Source organism: Thrips palmi, unplaced genomic scaffold (assembly GCF_012932325.1).
Source record: "Thrips palmi isolate BJ-2018 unplaced genomic scaffold, TpBJ-2018v1 HiC_scaffold_18, whole genome shotgun sequence".
In the NCBI taxonomy this organism is placed as follows: domain Eukaryota; kingdom Metazoa; phylum Arthropoda; class Insecta; order Thysanoptera; family Thripidae; genus Thrips; species Thrips palmi.
In genome coordinates this window covers 10,592,144-10,616,284 of record NW_023144627.1, presented here as the reverse complement: position 1 = coordinate 10,616,284, position 24,141 = coordinate 10,592,144, and the positions used below count along the sequence as shown (strand labels likewise).

At 55.3% G+C, this 24,141-nt stretch overlaps 2 protein-coding genes across 5 annotated transcripts; both read right to left on the bottom strand.

Moving 5' to 3' along the window:
• Positions 1-26: 26 nt before the first annotated feature.
• LOC117644573 (sodium-coupled monocarboxylate transporter 2-like) lies at positions 27-14,954 on the bottom strand. 4 transcript variants are annotated; one of them, XM_034384142.1, is made up of 13 exons: positions 14,276-14,954; positions 10,841-11,000; positions 10,476-10,541; positions 10,294-10,345; positions 9,941-10,008; positions 7,700-7,854; positions 7,047-7,187; positions 6,676-6,784; positions 2,273-2,382; positions 1,729-1,909; positions 1,422-1,508; positions 1,212-1,339; positions 320-722 (listed from the first exon to the last, which is right to left on the bottom strand). In XM_034384142.1, exons 2-13 carry the CDS (start codon positions 10,931-10,933, stop codon positions 464-466), a joined length of 1,449 nt encoding a protein of 482 aa, XP_034240033.1. In that variant the 5' UTR covers positions 10,934-11,000; positions 14,276-14,954; the 3' UTR covers positions 320-463. The 4 variants fall into 4 exon arrangements, with proteins under 4 accessions (XP_034240031.1, XP_034240033.1, XP_034240032.1 ...); XM_034384140.1 differs by having other exon boundaries at positions 27-722; positions 6,676-7,187; positions 14,276-14,582; XM_034384141.1 differs by lacking the exon at positions 320-722 and having other exon boundaries at positions 1,092-1,339; positions 6,676-7,187.
• Positions 14,955-15,027: 73 nt separating this feature from the next.
• Positions 15,028-20,405, bottom strand: LOC117644697 (sodium-coupled monocarboxylate transporter 1-like). Its single transcript, XM_034384311.1, has 13 exons — positions 20,191-20,405; positions 19,669-19,828; positions 19,515-19,580; positions 19,383-19,434; positions 19,230-19,297; positions 18,641-18,795; positions 18,095-18,235; positions 17,881-17,989; positions 17,462-17,571; positions 17,033-17,150; positions 16,456-16,617; positions 15,854-16,023; positions 15,028-15,414 (listed from the first exon to the last, which is right to left on the bottom strand). The coding sequence occupies exons 1-13, from the start codon at positions 20,403-20,405 to the stop codon at positions 15,171-15,173; spliced, it is 1,770 nt and encodes a 589-aa protein (XP_034240202.1). The 3' UTR covers positions 15,028-15,170.
• Between the last annotated feature and the right edge of the window lie 3,736 nt (positions 20,406-24,141).

The window sequence follows — 24,141 nt, the reverse complement described above, 5'->3', positions numbered from 1 at the left end:
CACGTGTAAATAAATTTTTCACTACCTTACGGTGTCTCCATTTACTTTATTTTTATTTTAAGAAAAGGAACATGGTGGCTTCATCACAGTCCGTAGAAGTTAACACAGTTTATTTGGTCCGCTCCATTACGCATTCGATAAATATTTACATTTTATGCTAGTTTATGTGTGAGTTCAATTAAATTTACAGTGCTGATGAGAAAACAGTGAGAAAACGTGCCTACACTGTTAAAAATAAACGATTTAAATCCCGAAAGTGCGTTCTTGTGCGTTCCAAAGCTTTTCCCAAAGGCTTCGTGTTTCAAAAAGTCATTTTTGTACTAGTATACCAGCAGGAAACTCATTCTAAATAGAAACAAGAGAGGTTTCGGAATTTTCCGAAGGTCGGAGGCAAGAAGTTGTCCTGGAATTTCCAAGATGTCCGTTGCCGGCGTTGCCGTTCCTCCAGCCGCCTCTGGCTTCTTCAGGTCTTCTCCGCCACCATCGGGTTGAGCTCGTGCTGCTGCTGCCGCGCGCGCGGCCCAGGCCGTCGCCACTGGAAGAGGAGAGCGGGGTCGACGTCGCGGTGGCCGGGCTGGCCGGGCTGGCGGGCCGTGAGCAGGGACACGACGGTGCCCACCAGCACGGTGAGCGCCGTGCCCAGCAGCACCAGCCACAAGTACGACAGCCGCAGCACGAAGAACACCTCGGCGGGCGCGGGCTCGGCCAGCAGTCCGGGGGGCCTGCAGAGTGATGCCACATGAGTGGGTGTCAGAGTGTCGGGAGGGTTGCCAACCTCAGCGTGCCTGAGGGTCGAGAGGGTTGCCAACCTCAGCCTGCCTGATGGGCAGGCAAGTTCTAGGCGGGAGCGAAACCCAGACATTGCCAAGCAGGCAGGCTGATTGGAAACCCTCGAATGAACCCCGTTCCTCCCGCCTGAATCCGCGCCTTGCGGGCCTCCACCCAGTGGGCCAGGAGACCGGCGGTGAAAACCCCAGACGCGTTTTGAACTCGCTAAATAGAACTCGACCCGAACGTGTGATCCCACCAATAAATAGCTCTCCGAACGAGGAATCCATTGGTGGGGTCACACGTTTGGTTCAAGCCCTGTTTAGCCCTTCTGGGGCTCAAAACGCGTCTAGAGCTTTGGCCGCCTGCGCCGGTCTTCTGGCCCACTGTGCGCCGCCAAAATCCACGCCTCTCCGTCCAGGGAGGACGCCGGACGCACTCACCCTCCGCACTGGTCCGCACTGGTCGGCTTGGCGGGCCACTTGAGCATGCCCGCGGCGATGGCCGACTGCTGGCCAAACACCACCAGCGCCGTGCCCAGGACGCTGACGCCCGCGCCCGCCAGCGCGCCCTGCCGGCCAAGGAACGCGTAATTGTTTAAATATTCATCGCGAGTGTTTGAATGACGGGAGGAGGCTGCTGGCTCCACTCACCAGCGCGTTGGCCCTGGGGACCAGCATGCCCAGGGTGAAGAGCCCTAGCATGGTGCCGCTGGTCACGCTGCCCAGACTCATCGCCACCTGCACATCATCGTCATCATCTTATGAAAAGTCTCGCCAAACAATCAGCAGTGGGTCCCTGAGCCACAACGCCCCTGTAGAGGTGGAGGTGGTGGCGGTGGTAGAGGTGGTGGTGGTGGTGGTGGTGGTGGTAGTGGGGGGGGGGGTTGATTTTGTTGTGGGTGGTGGTGGTGGTGTTTTTGTTGTGGGCGGTGGTGGTTGTGGTTCACTTCCAGCGTACCTGCACCAGACCGCCGATGCGTTCCACGACGAACACGAGCAGCGTGGCCCAGACGCCGATGACGACGCCGAGGGCCTTGATGACGACGCCGGACTTGGCCCTCCAGGCGGCCGGCAGCCAGCCCGACACCAGGTCGGCGTACAGCGTGCCGGACAGCGTGTTGAGCGCCGCGGAGAGGTTGCTGCGGGAGGGAGTCAAGCCGTCAGCAACCTCACCTAACATGACCGAACCCAACCATGCCACAGTACGTCAGAAGACCGGTGGAGGCGGACAAAACTCTAGACGCGTTTTTAGCTCCAGACTCACTGAATGAGACTCGAACCGAACGTGTGACCCTGCCAATCGATTCCTCGTTCGAAGAGCAATCCATAAGTGGGGTCACACACTCGGTTTCAGTCCCATTTAGCGACTTTGGAGCTCAAAACGCGTCTAGAATTTTGGACGCACCCTCCGGTCTTCTGGCCCACTGTGCATGCTCCCGCTTCTGTGCCACACTTCCGGGACTATCCAATTAATACCTTTGGCAGTGCGGTGTCCGACTTACCCCATGGCCGCGCTGAAGAGGCCGGCCAGGAACAGGCCCGCCAGCCCGGGCACCCTGCTGCTCGTCTGCTCCACCATCAAGGCCACCAGCTGGTCCGGCCGCTGCACCTCCTGGAACCCAAGGGCCGGCTATTCAAGCGCCAAGGCCCTGGCAAGGGGGCTGACTCCTTTAATACTTCCACAGCAACAGCCTCGCAACAGCAAGACGTGGGATTCCAAGGCGCCTCCTGGAAAAAAGACCCATTTTTTCCAGGAGGCCTGGGCTGGGAATTCCAGGTATTACTTTTGCCGTGTCGTACACAAGCCCATCCAAAGAACACGAAAACGATCACGGTGACGTCATTTTGATGTCAATATGACACGTTTTAGTCGAAATTTCGACAAAAATAGCATCACTCTGGCGTCATTTTGACTTTCTTTGACTGCTTTGTGAGTGTTTCGTGTTTATGGGGCAATAATGCAATAGACTAGTGCGTAACTAAAAAATTTGGGACAGATTTTTCAAAGCAGTACTTGGAAGGGGAGTTGTTCATTTCTCCTACCTAAATGTTCGCCTACCTGTCTATTTCGCCTACCTATATTTCGCCTACCTAATAAAAATATTGAATAAAAATATTCAATAAAATATTGCCATTTTTCGCCTACCTATAGTTCGCCTACCTAATAAAAAAATTAAATAAAAATATTCAACAAAAAAAACGAAAAAATCGGCGGCAAAAAGTGGCAATACGAAAGTCTCAAGGAGACCCGCCGATCAGCTTCGGTGTTCTTATGGGAACCGGGCCTTCATCCGACGCTCCCTGCCGCGCAATTCGACAGATTAGTGGGTTCGTATTAGGCTGGCCCACCCGAAGTGCGCGCGGTTTCTGTGGTACAGTGAGAGTCCAGATTCAGAGGCCTTACCTCAGAGGGGTCACATTGGGTATTTGAACCCGCGACCCCGAGTGCCGACTCTAGTCAACTCCTCTACCCTGACCGCTCAGCCACCGAACCAGCTTGTCGGCGGCGATGTCGCAACTCCTCTTGAGCTGCCGTTCGAGAAATCTGGTCCCGAAAAAATGGTACTTTGAGCGGTCTCGAACCCGGGACCTGCTGCTTCCCACATCATGCTCTTAAGCACTGAGCCACCGGGACGCCATGGCACCCGCCCTGCCTGCGCTGGTACTCAATCTTCTCTGGATATACCTCCCCAAGCAATTGGTCGCCGAAAAAATTGTGTATACTACCGGTCCCGAACCCGGGACCTGCCGCTTCCCACAACGTGCTCTTAACCACTGAGCCACCGGGGCGCCACAACACCCGCCTTGCCAGCGCCGGTACCCAATCTTCTCTGGATATACCTCCCCAAGCAATTGGTGGCCGAAAAAATTGTGTATACTACCGGTCCCGAACCCGGGACCTGCCGCTTCCCACAACGTGCTCTTAACCACTGAGCCACCGGGACGCCATGGCACCCGCCCTGCCAGCGCCGGTACCCAATCTTCTCTGGATATACCTCCCCAAGCAATTGGTGGCCGAAAAAATTGTACATACTACCGGTCCCGAACCCGGGACCTGCCGCTTCCCACATCGTGCTCTTAACCACTGAGCCACCGGGACGCCATGGCACCCGCTTCGCCTGCGCTGGTACTCAATCTTCTCTGGATATACCTCCCCAAGCAATTGGTCGCCGAAAAAATTGTGTAAAATACCGGTCCCGGACCCGGGACCTGCCGCTTCCCACAACGTGCTCTTAACCACTGAGCTACCGGAGGATCATGGTACCCCAGGTTGCTATGCACGCCACTTACCTAGCGCCAAACTTCAATAGCCACCCATCTTGCTTGATGCTGGACAAATAATAACTTCGGCGATGGGGTGAGCGCTGTGCGTAGCCACCTAATAGCGCAGTGGTTAGAGTGCTGCGTTCCTGACTGGCAGGTCTCGGGTTCGAGACTAGTACCATGAGCATATTTTTCGGCAGAGGCAACCGACTTCTTGACGAGGTCTATCCGGAGAGGATTGAGTACCAGCGCTGGCAGTGCGGTTACCATGATTCGCCGGTAGCTCAGTGGTTAAGAGCACGTTGTGGGAAGCGGCAGGTCCCGGGTTCGGGACCGGTAGTATACACAATTTTTTCGGCCACCAATTGTTTGGGGAGGTATATCCAGAGAAGATTGGGTACCGGCGCTGGCAATGCGGGTGTTGTGGCGCCCCGGTGGCTCAGTGGTTAAGAGCACGTTGTGGGAAGCGGCAGGTCCCGGGTTCGGGACCGGTAGTATACACAATTTTTTCGGCGACCAATTGCTTGGGGAGGTATATCCAGAGAAGATTGAGTACCAGCGCAGGCAGGGCGGGTGCCATGGCGTCCCGGTGGCTCAGTGCTTAAGAGCATGATGTGGGAAGCAGCAGGTCCCGGGTTCGAGACCGCTCAAAGTACCATTTTTTCGGGACCAGATTTCTCGAATGGCAGCTCAAGAGGAGTTGCGACATCGCCGCCGACAAGCTGGTTCGGTGGCTGAGCGGTCAGGGTAGAGGAGTTGACTAGAGTCGGCACTCGGGGTCGCGGGTTCAAATACCCAATGTGACCCCTCTGAGGTAAGGCCTCTGAATCTGGACTCTCACTGTACCACAGAAACCGCGCGCACTTCGGGTGGGCCAGCCTAATACGAACCCACTAATCTGTCGAATTGCGCGGCAGGGAGCGTCGGATGAAGGCCCGGTTCCCATAAGAACACCGAAGCTGATCGGCGGGTCTCCTTGAGACTTTCGTATTGCCACTTTTTGCCGCCGATTTTTTCGTTTTTTTGTTGAATATTTTTATTTCATTTTTTTTTATTAGGTAGGCGAACTATAGGTAGGCGAAAAATGGCAATATTTTATTGAATATTTTTATTCAATATTTTTATTAGGTAGGCGAAATATAGGTAGGCGAAATAGACAGGTAGGCGAACATTTAGGTAGGAGAAATGATATAGACTCCTTGGAAGTACATGCAATCAAAGAAATCGAAGGAAGAGTTTGCCAGGAGTATAATTCAAGTTTTGCTGCATTTTTCCTAGCAGTCACAAATTTGTACTTCCGAGAAAACGGCTCCGCGCTTCCCCACTAACTGGGCCTCGTGCCCGCTGGAAGGAGCCAAGACCGGCTCGGCTGGTGCATCAGATATTAAGCAGAGAGCAATTCGCCCACTTTACGGGCCCCGCTGAAATTCAAATCAAAACGCGGTCTGCTGGTTTTCGTTATCCGCCGTCGAGAGGGCGTCTGGCGGTTCTCTTTATTCGCCTTGCCCGGCGTTGCCCGCAAAGCGCCGCAAAGCGCAGTGGCCCGTGGCGTTGCAGGCCCGTATCTCTTAAAGGGGCGCTAGCTTGCCAGTGAGACAACACCCAAATTCGAAAGGCGGTACACATGGTGTTACGAAGGCGGTATTCGTTTTACCGCCTTCCAAGTGTGGTACAAAAATTACCGCCCATTGAAGGTGGTAAAATTACCACCTTTCACCGCTGTACCGCCTTAAATTTCCCTGCAAACGGAACATTCAAGGCGATAAAACTGTGGAAGGTGGTAATTTACCGCCTTCAATGGGCGGTAAAATGAATACCTCACTTGGAAAGGCGGTAAAACAAATACCGCCCTCGATTGTGGAAATTTTACCATCCTTGGGTTTTGTGTGAACGCACAGAATACGTTATCAATTTCGAAAAAACAGAAACAAACATGCTTTTTTTTCTGAAACAAATTTTTTTGATACAGTTTCAAAGTCTTATAGTGTAGATTTTTCAATGCAATGGTGAAAATTCTTTAGAGCCATATTGGTCCAGCTGGCTTCCTAACTTGAGAACTCGGAGGTGAAGATGTTGGGTGTAAAGGCCCAGGGGCGGCTGGAGGCCCCGGTCCCGCCCTGTCTGGCGTCTCTCTCGCTCGCGGTGCGCGGGCCGGCGTGGTGGGAGAGAGAGGGGCTGAACGGGCCGTGCTGCGGTTCGGCGTTGCTCTCTCGTCTCTAATGATCCCCAGACGGATGCTCTGGGTAATTATTTATACAGGCCTGCTGGTCTGGCAGGCAGGCTGCGCAGCGGGGCGCGGGCGGAGTGCGGCTTGCAGCGCTCCGCCACCCGGACCACCCCGACGACGCGAGTCCGACTTGGGGGCCACCTTGGAGGGGCTTGCATTCCCCCACAGTGGGCCAGAAGGCCGGTGGAGGCAGTCGAAACTCCAGACGCGTTTTGAGCTCCAGAGTCGCTAAGCAGGACTCGAACCGAACGTGTGACCCCACCAATGGATAGCTTTCCGAACGAGGAATCTATTGGTGGGGTCACGCGTTCCGTTCGAGTCCTGCTTTGCGACTCTGGAGTTCAAAGCGCGTCTAAATGTTTGGGCCGCTGGGGCCGGTCTTCTGGCCCACAGTGCACGCGGACGCGACAGTACCTTGGTGACGAGCGGGTCGCAGCCGTCGTACTTGGCGAAGACCACGGCGCCGAGGAAGCAGGCCAGCGTCGTGGTGAGGACAAGCCCGCCGCACTGGAGGCCCGCCGTCCTGCAGTGCATGTCGGTGCAGGTGACAACGACAAGACATGGGAGAGCGGGGCTGGCGCCGCAGCACCGCATTCACACTGTTCAACCATTGTGACGCCATCGCGAGAATGCGGATTGTTCTCGATTGTGTCACGTCGGCACACGTTCGGTTCGAGTCCCACTCAGCGCCTCTGGGGCTCAAAACGCGTCTAGAGTTTTGGCCGCCTCCTCCGGTCTTCTGGCCCACTGTGCAACGACAAGGAGTGCGAGTGAGACGGACTGACCTCCTGGCCGCGGCGAGCGTGGGCACGGCGAGGTAGCGCTGCACCGAGTTGGGCTGCACGGCCAGCATCTGCAGCCAGAAGAAGGTGCCCCCGAGCGTGGCCGACCAGAAGGTGGTGCGGGTCAGCGGGTTGGGGTCCATGCTGCAAAGGGACGCGTAACGCTGCACTCTTAAATTAAAACCTTCTCATTTAAAATTATTTTCTTCCGCGCATGGCACCGTAAGAGGGATGTGGGTTGCAGTTTTAACGAGGGGGTGACCACTAGCGAGGTGTCCACTTACTTGAGCGCCTAAAATCCCTTGAAATCCGAAATCTTCCCCTAACAAGGCAAAAAAATTAAATAATTGGCGAAACTTGTCATTGAGGTATTCATTTGTGCGGGTACTAGCCACCCTTCGGCTTCGCTGCTGAGCTAAAAGTTTACGTAAACCTCCATAACTCAGAAACTCCTCGGTAACTCGAGGTCCCATAGAAGTTCTACCAGACCTCATAGAGGCCCCATAGAAGTTGTCCCAGGCCTCATAGAAGTTCTACCTGGCCTCATTTACAGTATCCCGACAAAATCTCATCCACTTCACAAATCTAATGTACCCAGACATCGAAAGTGGTTGCCCCTTCGAGCTTCAATTCTGTTTTACTGCCTGTCCACTCACTTAAAAAACTCGACGCGCCCCGACGCCTCCATGCGACGCCACACGACGCCAAAGCCGCCCACGTCGTGGATGCCGGCGGCGAGCAGGGCCACGGTGGCGGCCAGCATCACCATCAGCTGCAAGGACCCCGTCAGCGCCACGGCGCGGAGGCCGCCCTGCAAAAAAGCAAGTTTTGGCTCGGAGAGTCTTCGGAGAAGGGGACTGCGGGATGTTCAGCAGAGAGGCGAGAAAAAAACGAGTCGCAGACAGCCTTCTCGTTAGTTCGACGCGGTTCCATAACAAAAGTTCATCGATATAAGTTGCCGTAATTAAGTACGACTTGGTTTCTAAGACGTTCTAAGACGCACCCAATTTTAAGATATATCAACAACAATGTTATTTAAAACCATAGGGAACGCGAACCAATCTTTTTCTTTTCGTGCTGCTCAGGAGTCGAACACCAGTCCCTAGATTGCGAGATCGGTGTCTCTACGCCCTCGGCCACGGGGACGCCATCATTGGCTTTTCTTCCCGCCCTGGCTCTGACGTCGGGAAGAACGATGGTCCACCCAAATGGCGCCTACGACTAATCGCCGAATTGCTGGCGGTAGCTGGCCGTGTAACACGTGCGTGGGCGTGGCAGCGTGAGCGGGGGGTGGCGAGGGGGAAGGGGAGGGGAGGGGGAAAGGAGGAAGAGGACCAAGGGGAGGGTGAAGGGGGCGGGTGAAGGGAGGGGAAGGGAGGGCAGGGGGAGGAGGAGGGGGAGGCGAGGGGGAGGGGAGGGGAGAGGCACCTGGCGCTCGGTAGCAGACTCATTCCTAAAGTCGTTTTCACCGCTCTGTCTCTTTCGCACTCATGGGGCGTTCCCGGGCGTTCCCCGTGAGTGCGAGAGAGACAGAGCGACGACGCTCGGAGTGAGTCTGCAGGCGCCGCTGCCGCCGCCTTGGTCGCGGCGCAAACAGCCTCCCTCTGATCCGGCCAGCGTGGCCACGCCACTGCTGGGCCCGCTATGCTGGGCCCGCTATGCTGGGCCCGCTATGCTGGGCCCGCTATGCTGGGCCCACGGCCCGGCCGGCGGCAAAGCCCGCAGGCAGATTATTGTAATTCTGTCCACAGGACCTGACTTTGCTATTCCTTTGCCGTGCCCGCTGGCTGCGCTGCTGCGCGAGAGATCCCCCCTCCCCCCCAATGAACGGCTTTGTGATCACTCAACCGGTTCGGCTTCACCCGCTTCGCGCTTCGCCCGTCCGCCCCGTTCACAGCTTTGGCGGGGTTCTCGTGGCACCGCCCGCACCGCTGCGGTGCCATTCCGGAGCGTTGTCGCTCTCTGTCGCACTCATGGGAAGGGACGTGGCGGTGCGAGAGAGACAGAGCGAGACTCGCCAGAATCAGTGCGCCCGCACACCCCACTCGCGCTGCGCTGCACGGGTACCTCGCGGACCGGAAAGCACCCACCAAGGGATGGAGTGGGAGAGAGAGAGAGAGAGAGAGAGAGAGAGAGAGAGAGAGAGAGAGAGAGAGAGAGAGAGAGAATTGACCACCCTTGGACACTAGATAGCCATTGGGAAGGCAGCACAGAACCCCGCTCTGCCACTATTAAGGAAGCAAAAGAGTGCTGCTTCCCCATTCCCCTCGGCCAAACTCTGGATCTGCCTAGAGTCCTGTGGACCTGCCCGTGGCACAATGACGCAAGCAATCAGTTCGGCGTTCCCTGGAAACCAATTCACCATGAGGGATGATGCTTCCATCGACAAATGGTAAAAGGGAATCCGTGTGTCCGAATTAATTCATGGTTTCTCTCGGTGTGGTCGGCCTGCAGAGCGCCTGCGATGTAGGCGGACTCGCCACGCAGGAGTGCAAGGGGGTCGCCTCCCTGCCAGGCGGCCCATTACCATTAGAGGCTAGGCCACACATGATCGTACGCCAAGGCGGCCCACCTGCTGAGCTGCCACGGCGCACCAGTGTCAAAGGGGGTTGGCCACCGGGCAATTGTTCGACAACGAAGCCCAGATATTCCCGGTCGTTGACACTAAATTTTATGTGCACTTTTGTACGGGACATCACAGTTTTTTTTTAGCGAAAAACTACACATATTTCCCCATTTTTGTGCAAAAAAGCGTACAAATGTGTACGAAAAGTTCGCGTGCACAAAACACTGCGGCGTCTCGTACAAAATTTGTAAAAAAAAGACATTTTTTGTGTTGGCAACGACTCTAGCGCATCGCTGTTGCTGCCGGCCCTGTGGACAGTCCAAGGACTCACCGCCGTGGTGTAGAGCACGCAGAGGGCGCTGATGGCAGGGGCCACCACGTGGATGCTGATCCCCGTCACTGTGGACACGGTCACAAACCTGCAGTACACTGTCTTTCCTTTAAATCCCTTATTTTGCACGGAAAATGTACAGAAGAGTACAGGAAGGAAGTACGGAAATACGTCCGTGTTCCATATGAACTCGTGTAAACGGGTACGAAAAAAAGTACTGAATTTGCATGTAGTTGATAGGTATACGCAAATTGTTGACTAGGCCTTTTCTGAATTTCTCTTTACTCTTTTCTTCCAGTGTGTCCCGGGGTGAAAAAGGGGGGGGGGGGGCTGACATAAGGTCTGTACCGCACCTTGAGTGAAGGCGAGGGCGGGCACGTAGATGACCAACGGCAGCAGCAGCAGCTGTTGGAAGAGAGTCGGCAAGCATGGGTAAACGATGACATACTTCGTGTGAATATGGTGTAGCCTAATTGGACTGTTAAAGTGACGGCACAAATATGAAATGTGGAACGGTGCCGTTTCTGCAACTTACCAGCCGAATGGTGTACATGACGGAAGTCAACTTGCGCAACCGGGTGTCGAATCTCAGTTCCAGGTACTGCACACACAGACAAGCTCAGGTCGTTTTACAGGAGGTGTGTTCACTTTAGTGCGGACTAGCGATTCACTGTTTTAGAAAAATATTGGAAAGTCCCGGAGAGTTCGTTACCAGAAAAATTGCTTCCAAAACCTCGGATGTTTCTGTGTTATGAGTTTCCCACAGATTTAGGACAAAAAATACATATTTTTTTTTAGACACGAAGCTATTTTAGAAGGACCTTCCGAACGCACTTTCTGGGATTTTCCTATTAATTTTCTACAGTGCTGCAACACAAGCTGCCTTCACCTTGAGCTTACTTCGTAGGTGGAGCCCAGCTTGAGGGCGTGCAGCACGGGCAGGAACGTGACGCAGAGCACGGCCGTGGCGATCACGGACCCCAGGGCCACCATCCAGAACTGGGTGCCGTAGCGGTACACCTCGGCGGGGTAGCCCAGCAGCGTGATGCCGGAGAGGTTGCTGGAAAGGATTCACATCGTGATCATCATCATCATGATCATCATCATGATGATCATCATCATCATGATCATCATCATGATCATATCATATCATCATAAACATTTTATGATCATCATCTTTTTTTATGATCATCAATTTTATTCATCTGATCATCCCTCATGTCCAAAAAAAAAATTTTGAAAACTTAGAAACATTTAATTTTTCCTTATTTTAAAAAATGTCACACCTCTTTAAACATCCAGGGATGGGGGCAAAAAAAAAATTTCCCAAGAAGCTTGAAAGGGCCCCCAAGGGAAAATTTTTCCCGGGGCATTTTAAACCCAAGGGGGTCCCCGAACCCGTCCCCTTTTCCTACTTTTATGGGTTTAAAATAAAAAATGAGGGCCCAAAAGGCGACCGGGAAAGGGGACACAATTGGGGTTCCCCCGGGGAATTTGGGGAAGGGCCCCGGGGGGTTCGCCCCTTTCCCCCTCACGGCCTTCCCTTTCCCGGCAAAAAAATCCCTTTTTCCCCGGGGCCTTTAGGGGAAAAGGGCGGGGCCGGGAAAGCGTCCGCCCGGGACGTCCCTGAAGGCGGGTTTTGGTTTGGGGTTTTGCCCCTTCCGCCTTTTAGGGGGCCTTTTTGGGGGGCAAAAACCCTTTTCCGCGACGTGGGGCCTTGGGAAAACGGGGCCCGGCAACACCCCTTTGGGCCCCCAAAGGGCCAGCAGGCGAAGCCCCCCCTGTCCCCCATTCTTGGGGCGGGCCCTTTGGGGGGGCGAAAACCTTTTTCGTCCGGGGGTCCGGGGGCGGGGGGGGCGAGGGGGCAAACCCCACCCTTGGGGGCCGCCACCACGCCCCCAAAGGGGGGGGGGGGGGGCCCCCAACCCCCCCGGGGGGGGGGGGCCGAGCCCGGGGAAGCCCCCTGGGGGGGGCCAGCCCACCCCCCCAGTCCAGCGGCGACATCTGGAACTAGCGGAAGGGGTGAAATAATACCTTTCCCAGTTCTTTGAGTATGTAAGATAAAAACTATTTAGTTTGTTATACGAAGAACATTAGTTTTAAAAAAACGAAACAAGCTTATGTAGGCTCTAAATACTTTGTTATAAAACGCTAGGTTTTCTTTGCAAAGCCCAAACTAGGAGGAATCGGAGGAAAGCTAGAGGAGGGAGATACGGAAAGCAACGGGACACATATTTAAAAAAATACAAACAAATCTTGGACATTCTGGAGCGGGTCACTTTTCTCATCTCGGACGGCTCGTCATTGCTATTTCCGGACCTCTTCTCCTTCTCGTGTGGGCGACACGTGTCGCGCTATCTAAAGCGAAGTGGCTTATCACTCGCAAACACAACCGCCTCTCTCTCTTTTGGCAGGCTCGCCGCGGTCGGCAAATTCGAGCAATGACTCGGAAGTCAGACGGCTTTACAGCGAATGTGGCAAAACATTCGTTCAATCGTACACTCTCAGCACGTTACTGACTTTTTCCTCATTAATTGCGTATTCATATAAGCAACAATAATACGAAGTCGAAGTGACTAATTTCGTAAGTAAAACTATGTACAAAACCAAATTGTAAGTACATTATTTAATATTTCCTAAGTAGTTCTTTAAAAAAGGAAAAGTACGTCGCATTATGGTTGCACAAATTACTTGCATAAGTACTGACAAAATAAGCAAAAAGTCAGTAACCTGCTGAGAGTGTAATCCGGGCAACATTCGTTTTTTTTCTCCGATATGATGTGACATAATATTTGCTGACCAAAGACAGCACCCTTAACGGTAATTTGAAACGTGCAAAACGCCCACCTCCTTCAACCAATACAAATACAAATACAAAACCCAAGAAAAATCTATCTCCCGATAGTCCTGGGAATCCCTGGAGATGGGTTCACCGCCCATCTCCCTCAGGAACACTAGAGAAGGTATCTTCCTGTCATTATTTTTGGTTGAAGATATTATAGACATGGACTCAGCTGTGTCGTCCAAGCTTCGTAGGATAAGCTATATGCTGGGGTAGGTACAGGCCAGGCCAAGCGCACTCAGCATCAAAGCTGTCGGCCCTCGCCTGGCTATGCCAATAAAACGAACGAATCCACATCAATCATGACGTCATTCGCCGACGAACAGTGTCACCGTCATACGCGGATGACAGCGTCGAAGAATCAAGTTTAACCGTTTAACCGCGGTTGCTCACGACGCAACGGTGGCGCGGAGGGAGGGAGAGTGAGAGGAGGGAGGGGGGAGGGACAGAGGAGGTAGTGGGACTCCACCACCCCGAGCACTCAGTGTGATGGTATGGAAGGCTCCGCCGCTGCTCACCTCCGTCAACGTCCTCGTCTTGCTGGTGTCGCCGGCAAATTGCCACACGCGGAGGCGCCGAGGAAGGGGAGGGGGGAGGGGAGGGGGAAGGGGAGGGGGAAGGGGAGGGGGAGTGAATGCTGCGCCACCCGCGATAGCCTCGGCTCGAGCCTCTTTCCTTATTCACCCTCGGAGCGATCCCGCCCGCGTCATGCCTTATGAATGGCCCACTGCTCCGAGAGCATCGCGGAGAGAGAGAGAGAGAGAGAGAGAGAGAGAGAGAGAGAGAGAGAGAGAGAGAGAGAGAGAGAGAGAGAGACTAGGCCACACCTTATGTGCTTATCGGTCAGCTGGCTGCCGGGGGCCGCGGGGGCTCGGACGCTCGACCTCAGACTGTCAACAAGGAGCCAGCCAGTCCACTGCGAAGGCGGCCGACACGCGCTGGCTGTTCCGCGCGTGCCGCGGTCATTCTCATACTCGCGGACGCAGACAGATGCCGACCAGGGAAGTCCAATCCCGAGACGGAGGGAGGAGAAAAATGCCGGCCGTTGCGGAGCCGTCGGCGGGGTCCGCCGGGAGTCGAACCCCGTCCGCGTCCACACCCGCGCGCGTCGCTGCCAGTGTAGGAGTAAACAAAGTCGCGGGTTGTTCGTTGTGCCTCGGTCCAGCCTGGCGCGCGTCCAGGACCGCGCCGGGAAAGGCGCGCCTCACTTAGCGGGAGTGCGTCGCAAGCAAAGCAAGGCGAAGCAAGGCGAAGCAAGGCGAAGCTCGCGGCGCGGGGAGAGTTTACAAGGCAGACCGGCCGGCCGATTCCCGAAGAGGCGACTCTGTCTCTCTCGCACCCGCACGGAGCGCCCCATGAGTGCGACAGAGACAGGCGGCCCTCCGGGATCGCTCGCCAGAGAGGCCCGCGCAACACCTACCCGCCGAAGCCACCCCCGCCCCGTCTCCCTCCCCCCCCCCCCCCCCCTCTCTCTCTCTCTCTCTCTCACTCACCTCTGCTCGCTGGAAGCTCCCCGACTGGCTGTGCGCGGGCCAGGGCCGGGCTAGGGCCCACTAGGCCCACAGGGGCCACCGCCCCGCGACCGCCCCGCGGCGAGGCGGTCCTGGCGCGGCCCGGACGGTGACGTCCCTATCGCTCTAATCAAATAAGCCGCCGAAAGCAGCCTCGGACAAGAAGCGCTCCGTCGCCGCCCCCCACGAGCACGCTATCAGGCAGGCCGCGTGTCTGCCTGTCCCTGCCTGGCTCCGCCTCAGACTGTCGCTAGGAGCACGCCGTCGACGCATTGCCCGACGGCTTATCTACTGCGGCGGCGCGGCGACACGCCACCTTGGTCCCGCGGAAATAACCAGTTATAGCGGGTGCGAATAAAAACTGCAGTTTCGTATGAAAAAGAAACAGTAACATATATTTACAGAAATTGTCTTTTTTCCGCCCTTCTTTTTTTTTGGTACATGAATCGGTACGTTTGTTTACTAATAACAACAACTCAGTTTCATAACACGTCTCCTTATTATCTAAAGTAAGCACTGCCCGTGTGGTGTCCGTGTTACAGTGGGCGAGAAGACCGGTGGAGGCGGTCGAAATCCCGGACGGGTTTTGACCTCCAGAGTCCCTAGCTCGAACCGAGCGTGTGACCCCACCAACGGACTGCTCTCCGAACGAGGAATCCATTGGTGGGGTCACACGTTCGGTTCAAGTCCCATTTAGCGACTATGGAGCTCAAAACGCGTCCGGAGTGTTGGCCGCCGGCGCCGGCCTTCTGGCCCACTGTGCTTGGCGGAGGCGGCGCTGGGCGGAGCGCGGCGAACGTGCGTGTTGCTTCGGCCAGTGCCGTGCCCGCCCGAGAACCGGAAAGATCCCGCAGAGGGTCCGGCGTCCGGGAGGTCCCTAGGGCCGCGGGGCCATCTTGATGTGCTCCGGCTGCTTGCAGGGCTCGGGGAGGAAGCCGTGGATGGCCGGCGACAGGAGGTCCCTGTTCATGGTCTTGGGGTCCTGGGGGCCGGTGAGGACGCTGACGACGAAGCCCACCACCACCACGATGAGCGCGCCGATCAAGGTGTAGTAGTAGTACGACAGCCGGTAGAGCAGGAAGGTGTCCGCCGGGTTGGTGGCGTTCACCAGGATCGAGTTCCTGCAACGACCGCCCACCGCCCACACTCTAAATGTCTTATGGCGGATGGCTGCACCCTCAGATTCTTATGGTGAAAGGGCCATCGTAACATACGTTGAAATAAGAACATACGTACTACAGTAAAATTCATGCGTAATACGATGAAATTCATGCGTAATACGGTGAAAAATTAAGCATATTACGTATGTGCAAATTTATGCGTTCCTTACGATAAAAACCATCGTAATACGTATAAAAACGATCATAAGATGTTGAATGTGTGCACTGCACAACTTTATTATGGTGAAGATTTTGTCCATATGACAAACGAAATTCGTCAAAATATCTACGAGGTACAGTGAATTCTCAATGGTATGTTATGATAAAGGCAATCTTGACTATACACTTTTAAGGTGCATCTGGATTTCAGGAGCTGGAGTGGCAGGCGTGGCGTACTCACGTCCAGGTCATGTCCTTGTCGTGCAGGATGTCGGTGACGTTGTTGGCGCAGCCGTCCACCCGTGTGGGCAGCCAGGGGTACACGAGCTGCTTGGTGGCCAGGGCCACCTGGGAGCCCACCACCACCCAGGCCATGAGCAGCAGGCCGGACAGCCCGCCCGCCATCGCGCCCTGAAGGACCGCAAGCAGGGCGTCAAGATGACACTCACTCCGCGCGTGGAGTATCGCCGGCCGGGCCGCCAAACGGGGCGGGGTATCCACAGTGGGCCAGAAGACCAGTGGAGGCGGTCGAAATCCCGGACGGGTTTTGAGCTCCAGAGTCGCTAAATGGGACTCGAACCGAACGTGTGACCCCACCAATGGATTGCTCTTCGAACGGGGAATCCATTGGTGGGGTCACACGTTCGTTTCGAGTCCTGTTTAGCAACTCTGGAGCTCAAAACGCGTCTAGAGTTTCTGTGGTATCGTCGCACGCAGGTCGACCACGCGGAGCGCCGGGAGGGCAGCCCGTCCCGTTACACAGCGGAGCGATGCGGCGGCCTACCTCGCAGGCGCTCCCAGAAGGACTGGTACACTTGTAGTTTTGTGTGCATTGATGCTCACCATGGCGTTGGCCCACGGCACGAAGAGCCCCAGGAGGAACAGGCCAAGCTGCGCGCCGCCCGTGATGCCGCTCAGCGTGTAGGTGATCTGCAGCACGCTGCCCATCTTCTCCACCACGAACATGAGCACCATGCATATCACGCCCACCAGCAGCGCGAGGCCCTGGAAAATGACGAGACGGGAGGAATAAAAATAATTTTCATCTTTAGCGGTGGTTGAACCCTCAACCTACAGAGACAGTGGGCAGTACTTGGTGCCCAGGGACTTTGGCGCCCTAGAACACGTGAGGCAAGGCGCAATCTCACAGTGGTCCAGAAGACCGGCGCAGGCGGCAAAATCTCTAGAGCTCCAGAGTTGCCAAACAGGACTCAAACCGAACGTGTGACCCGACCAATGGATTCCTCGTTCGGAGAGCAATCCATTGGTGGGGTCACACGTTCGCTTCTAGTCTCGGCGCTCGCTCTAGTCTTTGGCGAATCTGGGGCTCAAACCCCTTACGGGATTTTCACCGCCGCCCCCACTATGAGTCCATTCCTGGGACGTTCGGGATCGCTCCGTTTTCCGGTGTAGTGCCTACCTTGACGATGAGCGAGGCCTGCTGATCGCTCGGGGTGCGCCCCGACCTGGCGAGGATGCGGACCAGGAAGTCCTCGTACAGCGTGCCGGCCAGGGTGTTGAGCCCCGAGGACATGGTGCTGCAGCACAGACCGTTATTAAAGCAGGCTGGCATGCGGACGGCCGACCGACCAACAGACAGACAGTTTAGTTTGTTTTTCTTTAGTTTAGTCAAATGTTTTCACTGGGGACTTTAAAATTACAATAGACAGACCGACAGACAGACAGACAGACAGACAGACAGACAGACGACACGCAGAAAGACAGACGGACGAAACAGACAGACAGACAGACAGAGACAGACGACACGCAGAAAGACAGACAGACAAACAGACAGACAGACAGACAGACAGACAGACAGACAGACAGACTGACAGACAGACAGGCAGACCTCAGAGCGGCGCTGAACACTCCGGCGACGAAGAGGCCCGGCAGTCCAGGGACCACTCTGGCCACATCCATGACGAAGTACGGCACCAACTGGTCGGGTTTCTTGATGGCCTGGAAAGAAAACAAAACTGAAAGGCAGGCTCTTTGACTAAACGAGCACAGAGAAAGCTCGGAGAAACCAAAGCCAAGCATGGTGGGCCATAGAAGACCGGTGGAGGTGGTCTAAAGCTCGGACATGTTTTCAGCTCCAGAGAGACTCGAACCACGAACGTGTGACCCCATCAATGGATTCCTCGTTCGGAGAGCAATCCATTGGTGAGGTCACACGTTTGATTCAATTCCTATTTAGCGACTCTGGAGCTCAAAACGCGACGGACCGCCTCCGCCAGTCTTGGCCCACTGTGCGGCCTGCGGTCGTACCCGTGTCTTGAGCGGGTCGCAGTCGTGGTAGGTGGCGTACACCAGGATACCCGTGATGCAGCTCAGGGCCTTGGTGACGATGTAGCCTATGCAGAGGAAGATGCCGAGCCTGTGGGGACCCGCCAGTGTCCGTGGCCGAAAACATCGACTTGTTAAAAGTCCTTCACAACAAGTCTTTTTTTAAATTTTTCCTGTTCAAAGACTGTCGACTCACCAGCGCGCGTCGCGGAGCGTGGGCACGCTGAGGAAGCGCTGCACGGACGTGGGGGACACGGCGTGGTTGCACAAGATGTCCGGCACGGAGCCCACGAACACCGTCCAGAACGTGGTGCGCACCAGCGGGTCGGGGTTCATGCTGCAGCAACAGGTCCTCTTTTAAGTTTATAATGTGCTGGGGATATGCTGGGCTGGGTTATTTACTAGGTTAAGGTGAGGTCATTTACTAGTTTAGGTTATTTCATAGGTTGGGTGAGGTTAATTACAAGGTTAGGTGAGGTTATTCACTAGGTTAGGGTTATTAAGGAGCTTAGGTGAGGTTATGTACTAGGTTAGTGAGGTTAATTACTATCGGTTAGGTGAAGTTATTTACTAGGTTAGGTGAAGTTATTCACTAGGTTAGGCGAGGTTACTGGGTGAGGTGAGGTCTCGGTGAGGTTACTAGGTGAGATGAGGTCATTCACCAGATTAGGTGAGGTTATTTACTATGTTAGGTAATTTACTCGGATACTTTAGGTTACTATTTTAACTTGCGTGGACGTACTTGAACAGCTCCAACCTGCCGCCCATGTTGGCCCTGGCCAGCAGTTCGCCGGGCCCGCCGATCATGATGACCCCCAGGGTGATGACGACGATGGAGGCCGCCACCAGCACGACCAACTGCAGGGCGTCCGTCCACACGACGGCCTTCAGGCCGCCCTGCAGCCCAGACTCCAGTTAGTGCACAGTCCTCTCTAAATTTAACCTGAAGAATGCACTCGCCAGCCTTACAAACTACACACTGGTGAAACAAAGGCATAAATCGTTAATGCCTTTGGGAAGGGCATTCAAATTTTGCTTGAAATTCCTATACCATTTACGCCTTTCCCAAGGGCATAAAACGATTTCTGCCCTTGGGAAGGGCGTAAAAGAGTATTTATGCCCTAAAGAGCGTAATTTTTATGCCTGTGTTTTACCAGTGTATCATAGGCGAAGGGTATGCCTCGGCCTTGCAAAGAATAGAAGCTTGTTATGTCAAAATATTTTGAGCACACACATGTTTACAAAGAAAATATTTTGTGATTTACAAACTGCTGTTTCTTTACAAAACAAACAAAATAATAGTAAGGTTCTGAAGCGTGTGGGGGACTCACCACAGTCGTGTAGAAAATGCAAATTGACATGACGAGAGGAGCAATGATGTGCAGGTCGATGCCACTCACTGTAAAGTAAGTAAAAGGATCAATCATTTTACAACAAATACTAGTTTTTAGTTTGAAAACTGAAACATAAGCGTGTTATTTTACCTTGATTAAATGCTAAGCATGGCACGTAAATGACCACTGGCAAGTACAAAAGCTACAAAGAAAATGGAATCTGTTATGGTGTGTTTTGAAAAACAGTAAACTTACACTTTTCGTTAAGATTTCTGTACTAACCAGACCTAGACCAAACAGGAAAGACGCTATTTGTCTTATTGTCCTGTTGAACCGATGCTCAAGGTACTGGGTCGGAGAAGAAACAGTTGGATCAGCGGCGCAACATTTAAAAATAAAATTGAAGTCTCCTTGATGGTATCTGAACCCAAGTCACCTCGTAGGATGAAGTGAACTGCAGAGTGAAGAAGACGGGGACGAACCACCGCACCGTTACAACGCACACCAACACGGCGGAGAAGTTGAGCGCGAAGTATTGGGAGCCGTAGGTGTACATCTCGGCGGGCACTCCCAGCATCGTGATGCCGGACACGTTGCTGTGCAAAGTCCGAGGTTCGAATCCACCCATTTCTCACATTTTTCACCTGCATGGGCGACTGCGTATGTAGCGTTTGCGTATCTCGAGGGCTGCATAGCTCGTGAACGCCTGAGCTGGAGCTGAGAGAATGTATTCTCCCATGTATTTAGGAAGGCGGAAGAGGTGCGGAGCGTAGTATCACGCTTGAAACCAAGCGTGAGCAACCGCTAGGCTTGCAGCCAAACGTAGTAATCACTATGCTTGTAGAAAGGAGTACAAGCACGCTTCAGTTCCTCCAGTGTAACCCTCTCGGGTTAGCGAGCTATGCAGCCCTATGTAATCTGTCGCCAGGTGGTCGTCCCGTCCTCGGTCCCGTCGTACCTGGCAATGAGTGACATGGCCACGGGGAAGATGTTCATGGCCTTGCCGCCGAGCAGGTAGTCCTGCACGGTGTCCTGCCTCTTGTAGCAGCCGTAGTACACGCCGACCAGGCCCGAGACCGCCATCATCACCGCGAACATGGCGTAGTCGGCCGGCTCGAACAGCGGGTGCGCGGCCGCCCCGGGCGAGGACGCCGCCGGCGACGCGGAGTCCATCGCGGTCCTGCTGGCGGCCCTGTCGGCGCTGCACTCCGCCTCTCCTCCGCCGGCTTCTCGGCAGGCTTGGCAGGCGACGCTCCCTCCTGCGTCGGAGGCTCCTTCGGCGCAGCGCGGCCCTGAGGCGGCGCGCCGTCACCCGCACCGTCGCGCCCGCGGCCCTGGCGGCGACCCTGGCCGCCGTGCCCGCCGCCCCCGCCGCCCCCACCGCCGCCCCTGCGGCCCTGCTCGCGGCGCGGCGCCCAGAGGCGAGGGCGCGGCCGGCGCGGACCACGGCGGACGCGATGAGGACGGTCAGGGGCGGCAGCGGCCACCAGCCGCCGCGCCGCGCCCCCGCCACGGCCCCCGCCACGGCCCGGGCCTGGCCCGCCCCGGCCAGGGACGCGCGCGCCTCGCCGCCAAGGACACGGCGTCTACTTGCACACCAGGTACAGCACGACCACCGCCACGCCCTGCACCACCACCAGGGCGAGCGCGTCCTCCGGGGCGCAGGCTGACATGGCGCTGAAGCACGTGAACCCACTCACACCGCACTCACACCAACTCACACACACACACACGCACTCACACACGCGCGCGGCGGACACTTTGCACGAGCGCGCGAGCACACGCTTCACGAGGCGAGGCAACGTCGGCGTGGATTATGACGGGCAGCAAGCCAGTCTGGCTACTGAGGGCCTGGAGGGGCTCATCTCTCGACGTCCCCGGCAGCGTCCCGGCAGCGTCCCGGCAGCACACGGGCACAGCCGAGGGCACAGCCTGCAGACTGAGAGTCGTTTTCGTCGCTCTGACTCTCTCGCACTCAGGGGGCGTCCCGTGTGGGTGCGAGAGAGGCAGGGCGGCCTGCTGGGCTCGGCCGGCTGGAGCTCGAGAAAGCCATCAAGAAGCCACCGCACGGCCGCCACGGCCGCCACGGGGAGGGGACAAATTGTGCCTGCCAGGCTGATATGTTCGCTGCCGCGGTAATTTAGCCAAGTCCGGATCAATCCTGTTCCGCCCGCCGCTGAAAATCTCCACCCGCGGCGAGAGGGTATGCAGATGCACTCTCAAAACCAGTGACCCGTCTTTTACGTCTTGCGCTCTACTTTACTCTCCATTACACCCTCATTCCTGGAGCGTGACTCAAGGGGGGATGACTCCCCTGAACCGCGTACGAAGTATTATATATTATTGGTACTATGGAGTATTATGGGTATTATTTCGGATATTTTAAGTCGATATTTGTGTCATATTTCGTGGTTTTCTTTGCAAAAATAATTTACAAAATGTGCAAGTGAGTTATTAAGGGCACCCGGGCAACTATTTTAGCGCTGCTTTGTTACTCTTTCTCCATTTAAAAAAAATCCTGGACTTCCCTCAGTTAAAACTTTACAAAACTCTGTGATTTTAAAGCTGAAACTGCACTACACAAGCCGACTTTCATGGTAGATTTTAGTATTATAGATGTTAGGTATTATTCTTGTACAAAGTGTACAAAGTGTAGGAGTCAGGCCCCCTTGGACATACCAACCCCCTTGCTCTGCGGTTTTTCTTTCCGGTTCTGATTTTCATTCTTGTTTACTTTTGTGCTGAAGAAGGTCGTGGACCCCGCACGGCGGGACGCTTTCTTAGCGTATTCCGTTTCCTTTCATAATCGGTGCGAGAGGAGAGAGAGAGAGAGAGAGAGAGAGAGAGAGAGAGAGAGAGAGAGAGAGAGAGAGAGAGAGAGAGAGAGAGAGAGAGAAGCCTTTATAATAATGGTCGCCCCCAATGCCACTAAATTGGGTCCCGGGTGGACTCTAGGTGGGCGGTCCCACCAGCCGTCGCCGCCACGGCCTCATACCCCCATAACCTCGCCGCCCGCCCCTCTATTCAGCAACTCGGGCTGACGGTCCGTCAAACTGGCCAAACTAGCTGGAGCTCCCCAGCGCCAAATCGACGCCCCGACGAGACGCCTGCAGCCGACACCATTCATTCGTGTGTCGTTCCATCGCGTCCCGAGCTTTTATATTTGGTTGGGGCCACACCGCATTAAATTCCGTAGTTTGGTACGGAAAAGGTACGGACCTCCCGTAGTGGTTCTCCGTACCTCCGTACCTCCGTACCTCCGTACCTCCGTGCCTCCGTACCTCCGTACCTCCGTACCTCCGTACCTCCGTACCTCCGTACCTGCGTACCTCCGTACCTCCGTACCTCCGTACCTCCGTACCTCCGTACCTCCGTACCTCGATCTGTCTCTCTTGCGCGCTTGCGACGTCCCTGGGGGGTGCGAGGGAGACAGCGGCACCGCGCGGCACGCTGGCGGGGAGCCTCGCGAGGACCAGCGTGGACGCAATCCAGGGCCCCGTCGTCAACGAGGACAGTTAACCTTGACAGCAATATCACTAATGGGCCTAGCCGTGGCGGGGCCCTTCGCCCAACCGCGAGGCCGCGCCCCGTCGCTAGCGCCCCGTGGCTACGCGGAGTTGCGGGGTTCTAGGTGTGCCATCCCCGGCCCAGTCTGCCCCGTGGACTCATTCCGAGGGTCATTTTCTGTCTCTCTCGCTCCTATGCGGGACGCCCCGAGTGCGAGAGAGACAGAGCGACGAAAACGACTCTCAGTCTGCTGGGGGCTGCACGTGCCGACCACGTGCGTCAAGGATGAGGTGCTGGGCTTCTGGAATCGCCTCGAGCGAGGAAAGGAAAGAGGGTGCTTTACCTTATACCTTCCCTAGTTGCTACCGTCGCTGGTTGTGATTCTGCAGACTGACTGAACTTTTGCCCCCCCCCCCTTTCCCTTCCCCTCAGGACCGACGATGCATAAGGCGCAGCCCTACATTTGAGGTAGCACAAGATTGACCTCTCCTGCGTTGTCCCTGGGGTCCGGCCTGCCATGTTTAGGTCTATTTATGGACCTCCCTTCCTCCCCCTCCCCCTATCCCCCTCCCGATCAGCCGGACAAAAGGGCCGCGGGCCGCCGCGGGCTGTACACTGCACGAGGTCGAGGGACTTCATTGTAAACTTCCGGCCGCCGCGCGACGTCCCGCTGACCGCTCCTGCCGAGCGATTCGGGAGATCGACTTGTCGCTCTGTCTCTCTCGCACCCTTAGGGAGAGCCCCATGAGTGCGACAGAGACAGAGCGACGAAACGACTCTTCTGAGACGCCCGGCTGCGCTTCTGTCCGAGCCATGGATCAGCATTTCTCTGAGACAGGCTTGCGAGGGGGAGGGGGAGGGAATGGACAGTTTTTCGCCGCTCTGTCTCTCTTACACTCATGGAGTGTCAGATAGGGATGCGAGAGAGACAGAAATACAAGAACGAAGCCGCTGAGGTGGGGCTATTGGGGTGGTGGTGGGAGTCCCAGGCTGTATGTAGGCTAACCGAAGTTTATGAAGTTAAAGTAAAGTTGAAGTTTTATCTCTTCTCATTTCATGAGGTTTCGCTGTTCTCGGAAACGAAAAGTGCTTCTTCAAAATAGGGGATTCCGACTCGAAATACAATTACAAACTAATGGAGAAATTCAAAAGAAGTACGAGGGAATGCCACTGATTCCCGCGTTGACTTTGAATGGCTTGGCCGCGAGTATTCATCTTGGAGAGCACTTGTGTGAAAGGTGCCCTGCGAGAGGCTAGGAGGTGCCGAACCGAACGGAGACCCGAAGCCGAAGGCAAGCCGAAGGCCCCGACTCGGCCCGAAGCCAAAGCCGAAGGTGCCATATGAATTTCAATTATTCTGATCATGCAACTAAAGTCACTAAGTCACTCATATTGCTTGGGG

Coding starts and splice junctions, on each gene's coding strand:
- LOC117644573 (XM_034384140.1), bottom strand. CDS start 10,933: ATGGTGGCCCTGGGGTCCGTGATCGCCACGGCCGTGCTCTGCGTCACG. Junction 7,188..7,699: donor GGGCGCGTCGAGTTTTTTAA/GTGAGTGGACAG, acceptor GTCCCTTTGCAG/CATGGACCCCAACCCGCTGA. Junction 2,383..6,675: donor GCGACCCGCTCGTCACCAAG/GTACTGTCGCGT, acceptor CTTGGGTTCCAG/GAGGTGCAGCGGCCGGACCA.
- LOC117644697 (XM_034384311.1), bottom strand. CDS start 20,405: ATGGACTCCGCGTCGCCGGCGGCGTCCTCGCCCGGGGCGGCCGCGCAC. Junction 19,581..19,668: donor AGTTCACTTCATCCTACGAG/GTGACTTGGGTT, acceptor TCTCCGACCCAG/TACCTTGAGCATCGGTTCAA. Junction 16,024..16,455: donor TGCCGTGGGCCAACGCCATG/GTGAGCATCAAT, acceptor GCGGTCCTTCAG/GGCGCGATGGCGGGCGGGCT.